This window comes from Otolemur garnettii, unplaced genomic scaffold (genome assembly GCF_000181295.1).
Source record: "Otolemur garnettii isolate 467f Iridium unplaced genomic scaffold, OtoGar3 scaffold00006, whole genome shotgun sequence".
In the NCBI taxonomy this organism is placed as follows: domain Eukaryota; kingdom Metazoa; phylum Chordata; class Mammalia; order Primates; family Galagidae; genus Otolemur; species Otolemur garnettii.
This window is the reverse complement of record NW_003852401.1, coordinates 29,691,454-29,700,752: the sequence shown is the minus strand read 5'-3', so window position 1 is coordinate 29,700,752 and position 9,299 is coordinate 29,691,454. Positions and strand designations below refer to the sequence as shown.

The 9,299-nt window shown below is 40.6% G+C and overlaps 1 protein-coding gene across 1 annotated transcript in view; it reads left to right on the top strand.

Moving 5' to 3' along the window:
* The window catches only part of TMEM2 (transmembrane protein 2), an 82,957-nt gene that overhangs the window by 48,847 nt on the left and 24,811 nt on the right, over positions 1-9,299 (top strand). The window contains exons 13-16 of the mRNA XM_003782948.2: positions 1,322-1,453; positions 2,845-2,880; positions 4,066-4,221; positions 6,646-6,823. Coding sequence (XP_003782996.1) covers positions 1,322-1,453; positions 2,845-2,880; positions 4,066-4,221; positions 6,646-6,823 — 502 coding nt within the window. The remainder of the gene's footprint in view (positions 1-1,321; positions 1,454-2,844; positions 2,881-4,065; positions 4,222-6,645; positions 6,824-9,299) is intronic.

Here is a 9,299-nt window from a genome sequence, read left to right as displayed (position 1 = left end):
CCTTTCCTTTTTTCTTCTTCTCCTCCTTCTTTTCTTTTTTTTGGCTTTCTTTTAGAACATTGTGTAGTTTCCTTCCTCGAGCTCTTTCACCTGCTTGGTGTTATGTACAGGCTATAAAGCTACCTGGCAGTAGCTACAATGCCAGAAGAGTAGAGTTGGCTCAGAGTTAGACTTTTTACCTTAGGTCAGAGCTAGTTAGCATAAGGGGACTTGGGTCATACAATCTTCACTGCTACTGCCCCTGTGTACCCCTCTACTGTCTGTCTGAAATACACTGAGAATACTCCTCTACCATCTGTCTGAAATACACTGAGAACCTCCTGTTAGTCCATTCTCTAGAAGCTCTTCTCCAAATAGTAGCCAGTCATTGTTATAAGAAAAAAAAATTGATCACATTACTTCCTTGATTTCAGGCTTCCATCTGCTTTCCATGGCATTTCCTATGAAGACTTACATCTTTACCTGCACTTTCCACCTCTCCGTCTCTCCCTGCTCTCTCCCTTGCTTTAGTCAACTTGCCTGTTGTTGCTGACCATGCTAAGTTCACTCACACTGAAGGACATTTGCACTCTTCTTCTTTGTGCTTAGCTGTTTCTGCCATCTGTGTACATTGAGTGAACACCTGCTGTGTACAAGAAATGCTATGCAGTTTGTATATTTTCTTCCCTAGCCTCTTTTTTTTTTTAATAGATGGCCCTATGGGGTCATTTGAGTTGTTATAGTGGATAGTTTTTGATGTCAGTTTTTTTGACCTTCTCTTTAAGGTCTTTGTAAGTGTTTTAGAAAGAAGAGAAAGAAAAAGTAAAATTTAGTTGAGTTAATTAAATACAGCCTATTTTAAGTTTAGGTATTTTTAAGATATTGAGCCCAGTTTTGTCTATATCTAAAACATTTAACTAGCACAGAACTCCAATCATACTTGAGTTTGCATGTATTATTTTCAAATACATGATTAATTTATTGAATACGTTTATGTTAATAATATGTAGCTTGAGAATTTTTGAAGATATTCCAGATTGGTCTGAGGTTTTTTTTTTTTTCTTTTTAGTTTCTTTTTAAAAATTTTTTTTTGGTTTGGAAATGATTTTCACACTTCTGTTCTGCAGTGTCCATTGTATAATTTGGTTTTAAAAATGAACTATGACAGCAGTTCTCTGGAAACTCGTGTGTAAATAAATGTAATTAAAAATGTTTGAAATATAAATCTTGTAATTTGTTTGTTTTGGTCAAATTTAAATTTTACTTCTTGACTCTTAAACTTATAAATAGTCAACTTTTATTGCTTTTTTATTTTAAAAAAAAACTGTTTTTTAAACCCCAGGTTTCGGCCTCATCAGGATGCAGACCCTGAAAAGCCCCGTGTTGCTGCTCTAATTGACAGGCTCATCGCTTTTAAAAATAATGATCATGGAGCTTGGGTCAGAGGAGGAGACATTATCGTTCAGAATTCAGCGTGGGTATTCTCCGCAAAGTTATATAATGACACTGGTGTGTTTATTTTTAAGGGTTTTTTTTTTTTTTTTAAGCCAGTAGAATGGAAGTTCAGTGGTGGTTCCAGGAATCATATTATTATTACTAACAGACGGGACACACTCCGAGGAAGTATGCTAGAGTTAACAGACTGCAAATGTTTGGAATCGTCTCATTTGGGTGCTTTTATTGGAACTGCCCCTGTCTGGTGACATGAGAGTTTCTGATGAGATTGAACAGAAACTGGGAATTTAACTTTCTACAACAAGCATGGTCTATGTCAGAGAGCTAAATAAAGATTTTTAAGCTACCTGGATTTTTTTCCTTCCTCTTGGAAACTCTTTAAAGTATTTCTGATTGCTCTTTCCTTGCCATTCAAAACAAAAGCTGTATAATTCCACCTGAATAAGTCTGTTGACTTACATGTTAACATGACTTGAGGCAGGAAGCGTCTCCTTTTTATCCATTTGTATAACTTTAGGAGAGGTCTGACGGATGTTGAGCTAAGATGTAGTGTCAATAGTTTACACAAAAAGTGTTTTTTTTTTAAGCCCCCCTGGCACTGACTTTAGCTTTTTGACATTTCACCATCATCTCTGACTTTTATCATCCAGAAAGACTGATATTATATAGAATCTGTAGAAATGGCTTGGGTGTCATGTTGAAAGGTTTTGAACAGTATACCATGATCCAATTTTTTTAATTATAAAAATAATAATTCTAGCTAACTACTTATCACTTGTTTGCTATATGTCAGGCCAGAGGTCCTCAAACTTTTTAAACAGGGGGCCAGTTCACTTTTCCTCAGACCGTTGGAGGGCCGGACTGTGGGCCCCGGAATGAGTCAGCTGCTAAGCAGGACAGGCCGCAGTGGCAGAAATAACCCGGAGGGCTGGATAAATGTCGTAGGCAGGCTGCCTGTAGCCCGTGGGCTGTAGTTTGAGGACACCTGTGCTAGGCACTGTTCCAAACATCTGAAATTATTTAGTATTTGTATTTAGTATTTAGTATTTAGTATTAGTATTTAGTATTTAGTATTAGTATTTAGTATTTAGTATTCAATATGCTCAAGAATTCTATGAAGAAGATTATATTATCATTTTACCCTGTTGATGGGAAAATAGGGGCAGAGAGGAGTTGAGTAACTTGCCCAAAGTGACATAGCTAACATTCGGCAAAGCCAAGATTTGACCCAGGAACCCTCATCGTAGGTTCTGTGCTCTTAGTTACTGTGAAGGGAAACTTGTGTGTGGCTTTGGAGAGAGTGAATATTGGGACTTCTTGGAGTTCCTGATAATTACATTGTGAGAGAATCACCTCTTCTTACAAGATGTGATAAATTAAAATATTCCCTCATTCTCTTTTCTCTTTCAGATTTGCGGATAATGGAATAGGACTGACCTTTGCGAGGTTTGTCATTGCTTAAAAATATTCAGTTGATTACTTCAATGCTGTGTGATTTTAAAATAACCCTTGATTTTCTTTTTTTGGAGGAGGAATAACTGACAGGAATGTTTTATCTTTTTTTAGCCTTTTAAAAAATTAACATCCATCTGATACCACTAGAGGGCCAAAAATACATTTTTCTTGATTAATTGAATTTATAGCAAAGTAGTAGGTTGATACAGCTGGAATTCCACAGAAGGGTAGGCCTATCATTTTTCATTTAGAAGAAAACATTCGAGATTTAGAGTAAAGTTCTTAAGAAATAGGGGAAAAAGAGGAAGGGAGTAAAAAGTAGGAAGAAGACTAAAAACCAATCTTCTCTTTTTAGAAGCTGCTCTGTTTGGTAATAGACTTCAAGAACTAACAAAACTATTTTGTTTCTATGTTATATTTTCCTCTAGGTAGTAGTCATTCTAGTTGTCACGTTCAATGTGCTGGTAATTCAATTGTCTTCCGAGTAAGTTTGTTTGCTATACTGTTGCTGGAGACTAAAAGCATCAGTTCTGCTAAATTAAATATCGTGGCGGCGCCTGTGGCTCAATGAGTAGGGCACCAGCCCCAAACTGAGGGTGGCAGGTTTGAACCCGGCCCCAGCCAAACTGCAACAACAACAACAACAATAACAACAACAAATAAATAAATGAATTAAGCATCATATGTCTCTATGTAGTTTGCATACAACTTATTTATATGAAGTATTTTCACAGGTTTCTTTTTTTTTTTTTTGAGACAAAGAGTCTTACTTTGTCACCGTGGATAGAGTGCCATGGCATCATAGCTTATAGCAACCTCAAACCCCTGGGCTCAAGCAATTATCTTGCCTCAGCCTTCCAAATAGCTGAGACTATAGACGCCCACCACAATGCTCAGAGATGGGGTCTCCCTCTTGCTCAGGGTGGTCTCAAACTCCTGAGCTCAAGCAATCTACCCACCTCTTCCTCCCAGAGTGCTAGGATTACAGACATGAGCCGCTGTGCCCGGCCTGTCTTCACAGTTTAACACAATTTCTGAAGACTTGATAATATGAATTAGAAAAAACTACAGGCTTCTTTTAAAATTTTTAGTTTTTAAGTTATAGCTTACCTTCCTTTGGGAACAAATTTAAATTTTCTCGAGAAGTGTGGCTAATATTTGTTTTTATTTTAACAGTGATGGAAGCTTCCCAAGTGACGAAGGCTCTAGCCAGGAGGTCCTGGAATCTCTGTTTGTTGGGGAGAGCAGGAATTATGGCTTTCAGGGTGGTCAGAACAAGTACGCAGGCATTGGAGGAGTCGAACACAAGCCTCGGACGTTACCTAGGAACAGGTGAGCAGTCCTTTAGAAGTAGAGTGTTAAATTTAAGCAACAAAGGAAAATCAAACTCTCAAGGAAATTTATGTAACGTTCTTGGATGGACTGGTTCCCACTGTGGCTCTTTTCCTGTCTGATTACTGCTATTATTACTACTGTTACGATTATTGTGTATATTACCTTCCTGGAATGTTGGAACACTAGTTATTAAATATTCATAGATTTCGTTACAAGGTTTACGTAGTGTAACAAAGAAAACCATTTTGTTTCTCGATCCTTCTAAAAGACCTTACATAAACTGGTAAATTTTTTGTTGTTCTTTCTTGAGTTATAGGAATTTGCCAAACCATAAACTATGACATTAGGTCAGGTTTTCCTCAATTCATGATGTTGGTTTTTAGAAATAGCCACTGGAAAAAGGAAATTACCTACTAAAAGAGCCCTAGGAAATGAGGGTTGATTGACGGCAAAGCTGACTCAAAGCCCAGCCTTGGCTGCGGGGCTGTGTATTCAAGGGCGTTTTGGAAGCTGGAGGGTGATAGGGAGGCTTTGGGCACGTTTTTCTGGCATCGTAATCACAGACTCATTAAAACGGTACTTAGCACTTCTTCAAAGCTTTTAGGGAAATATTAACTCATTAATCCATATGTCAGTTCTGAGACACATTTTGGAGTTGTCCTCATTTTACTTGAGAGAAAAATCAGGTTGAAGGAAATCAAGGTTGAAGTGTTCTGAAGGTCTTAGCTCTGAGCCTGGGCCAAAATTCAAGAATCAACCCTTTTACTGACACGCTGCCTCTGGGCACTGGGCTTGTTGGACTAAGCAGGGGAATGGGGCAGACAGTACGGTTCTTAGGTGGGAAGGTATGGAGAGTGAGGACTGGGGCAAGAGCTTTACTAGTTTCTGGCAGAGGATTGCCTCCGCTTGTCTTCTCTGCCCATGCTTACCGTTGTGGAGTACTGGGCACCATAGGACTCTTGCTACACCATGGGAGCCACTGGGAAACATTCACGGAGCTTTTAATAGTTAACATACTCCAGATACCTTGATTTGATTAATTCACATTGTGTGCCTTTATTAAAACATCACATGTGTACTGTAAGATATACAATGATTATGTACCCATAACAATTTAAAATAAAGTTTAAAAAATGCTTATGGTGTATTAGGCCCTGTGCTGAATACTTTAATCCTAACAAAGCCCAAGGTAGTAGGTACTGTCAACATCCTGTTTTACAAATGATGTTAGGATGTGATTGACTCTCCTGACATGTGGATTTTAAAAAAAAGAAACCCCTATAGTGGTTGGGATATAGGCTCCGTATCATGGTGGCTGAGTCAATTCCACTCTTTTTATGTTGACCTCCAGCTTTTTTTCAAACTGTTTATTGCTTTTTTGTTAAGGAGGATTGTCTAAAACAAAAATTTCTCCAATCAATGGAACCAATTTTTATTTTACCCTATCTTTACAATCTTTGCTATGAGGGAGAACTGTTTTGAGACATTTGCTTAGAACTATGTCATGATGCACAGATTTTTTTTTTTTAATTGAATGGTAACTGTGTACATTAATGCACTTCTGGGGTACAGTGTGGGGCTTTCACACACAATCCAAAACACTTCCATCAAACTGGTTAACATAGCCTTCATGTCATTTGATGCACAGATTTTTTTTAACCAGGCTATGTGGCCTTCTCACAAGCTTACATGCTTTTGTTATAAAACATTGTCAAGTTGTAAACCAAGTAGTTGCTATAGATACCTCCTGCCATGCCATGAAAGAATTTAATAGGAGAGAAACCTATGTAATTCAGAATATTATAGTTTATGTACATTAATTATGGTTAATGATTTATGATTAGTAGGCTAAGGAGTTTGTGTTTGGACAGAAAGGAAAATGAATAAAATGCAGTTCTCAATCTGGCTAATCCTTTAACCTAGCAAGCCTTCAGGGGTTATGCTTTTGTGCCTTGAAGTCTGTCACTTCACCTTTTTACTCTCCTGTAATGTCTTGAAAGGAGGTTCTCTCTCCTTAAGCACAGACTTGTCTTTTGTTCTTATACCTAGAGATTTTAGAACTAAAACTAAAGTTTATGAGTTACCAAGTAAAAGATCTTAACTGAATTGCTTCAAGGAAAAGAGAGTCACCTCTATAGGGAGACCTCATTCCACCCCAAATCGCATCTCTCTCCTGACCCAGTCTATTGCATTACTGTGTTTTATTGTCTTCGTGTCACCTATTATGTAAAATTATTCTTTGTTATTCTGTTTGTCTTTCCCACTACAGTATGTGTTTTATGCAGTTGGGGCTCTTGTCTTGGTTACCAGCGTATCCTAGAATCTTGCTTAGTGCATATGAGCTGGTCAGTATTTATAAAAGTGAAGTGCCAGTAAGGGGACAGGGCCACGTGCATTAAACAAAATCTTGTCTTTCAACAGGACATTTCCAATTAGAGGCTTTCAGATTTATGATGGGCCCATTCATCTCACCAGGAGCACTTTCAAAAAATATGTGCCAACTCCAGACAGGTACAGCAGTGCAATTGGCTTCCTCATGAAGAATGCCTGGCAGATCACCCCCAGGAACAACATCTCCCTTGTGAAGTTTGGTCCACACGTAAGTATGCTGTTGTAGTTCCTATGTGGTGATGATGGTCAGAGAAGGGCAGATGGCACATTCTCAGAGACATTGACTCTTTATGATTAGCAAGAGAAATAGATACAGGAGGAGCTCCTCGTTCCATGGCCTGTGTCTTTTTGACCTCAAGGTAGGAAGTCCCATGTGATTTATGGTATTTCTGACGTTCAAGTCATGTTATGAATGGGGAAGTGACTTCAAGTGATGACACAGGCGTTGTGGAGTTTCACAGGAACAAGAGGACATGTGATTTTGGGAAATTGAGTATAATAAGCTGGTAGGGTCCCCCATCCCTGCTGAGAGGTTTGGGTCCTGCCTGGTATTTTACTTGTCTGAGATCTATTCTTCTGGGGAATTAGAGGAGAAAAGGTCGGGAACAAGGAGGATAGAAGGTTTTTATGAAAATTGCAAAGGCTTATTGTTTCTAATGCAGTAGCCACAGAAATATCTTCCTGGCAGTTCCACTTTACCGCTAATGCGCAGGACAGTCTGATGACATGTCTGATTACGTGCTTGCCTCCTCTTTCCAGCTTCACAATGGCCTTGGCTTGAGAGAGGTTAGTCTCAGACCATCTAGCTCCCTGTCCCCAGGCACCTGCATTTGGAAAATAGCTCATTGTTTCATTCATATCCGTAAAGTTTATGGCTGTCCAGCTAAAACTAGAGCTTGAGATAGGATTACCGAGGTCTATCTCTGATTTCCTAGAACAGCCCAAGGATGGAACAGAGAGGCCCAGGTGCAAGCAGGGTTGTCAGCTGGGTTGGCTGGTTCTCCTTCAGGCCCTGTGATTCCAAGGGAGAGGTGCACCAGACTAGTAGATGGCTCCTACATGAATCAGTAGTGGGGGTCTGGGGTCACCTGTCTAGTGTGGAGACTGGCTGTTCACATGGGCTTCCTCGTAGTCCTCCCTACATAGACTTTAGTGACCCCTGACATGGCCTAATACTGAAAAACTTCATTAAATGTTGCATGTCCTAACTATGGGAGCCCTAAAGTTAAACAGCATAAGAAAGTCCCTACTGTTTAAGTCCTACAGTTTATCTGTCCCAGAATTTTTTTTTCTTTTCTTTTGAGACAGAGTGTCACTATGTCACCCTCAGTAGAGAGCTGTGGTGTCACAGCTCACAGCAACCTCTAACTCTTGGGCTTAAGTGATTCTTTTGCCTCAGCCTCCCTGCTGGGACTACAGGCACCTGCAACAACGCCTGGCTGTTTTTTTGTTGCAGTTGTCATTGTTGCTTAGCAGGCCCAGGCCAGGTTCAAAGCCGTCTGCCTCGGTGTATGTGGCTGGTGCCCTAATCACTGAGCTACGGGCGTCGAGCCAAGTCCTAGAGCTTTCTAAGATAGTGATGCTCTGGAAAGGTTATAAGAGAAGAGTTTAAAGAAAAATTTATTCTACCTAAAAATGTAGAAAATATATACTCTGTAAAACTTTTCTCAGATTGTACTGTAGCAGGCAGAGGGGGAAAGAGGAAAAGCATAGAACTACGAACCTGCAGCCCCCTGTCCCAGACATCACTGTTTTGTACTGAGTTGCTTATGCTTTAGATACTCTGTTGGTTTTAAAACGCCCCAGGGTGATAAGTGCAGGAAAGCATTTTGGAGATGTATCTGTGTGGCTTAAATAGCGATAGTAATTTACCACTTATAAGAAGCAGCTAAAGGCGGTGCCCGTAGCTCAGTGGATAGGGTGTTGGCCACATACACCAAGGCTGGTGGGTTCGAACCCAGCCCGGGTCAGCTGCATGACAACTGCAACAAAAAAATAGCCATGGGTGGCACCTGTGGCTCAGTGAGTAGGGCGCCGGCCACATACACTGAGGGTGGTGGGTTCAAACCCGGCCCTAGCCAAACTGGAAGAAAAAATAGCCAGGCGTTGTGGCTGACACCTGTAGTCCAGCTACTCAGGAGACTGAGGCAAGAGAATCACAGGGAGGGGTGGGGGAAAGGAAGAACAGAGAGAGGGAAGGAGGGAGGGAGGTGGGGTCTTAGTGTGTGACACATCTTTGGGGGGGCAAGACACAATTGTAAGAGGGACTTTATCTAACAAATGCAATCAGTGTCACCTGGTTTCTTATATCCTCAGTGAATCCCCAACAATAAAAAAAAAATAATAAATTAAAAAGAAAATAGGGCATCGTGGCGGGTGCTTGTAGTCCCAGTTACTTGGGAGGCTGAGGCAAGAGAATCTCTTAAGCATAAGAGTTTGAGGTTGCTGTGAGCCGTGACACTACGGCGCTCTACCAGGGGCCACATCGTGAGACTCCGTCTCAAAAAAAGCAGCTAAAGGCTCGGCGCCTATAGCTCAACCAGCTAAGGCACCAGCCACATACACCTAAGGTGGCGGGTTCGAATCCCCAGCCCGGACACGCCAAACAACAATGACGGCTGCAACCAAAAAATAGCCGGGCATTGTGGCGGGTGCCTGTGGTCTCAGCTACTTGGGAGGCGGAG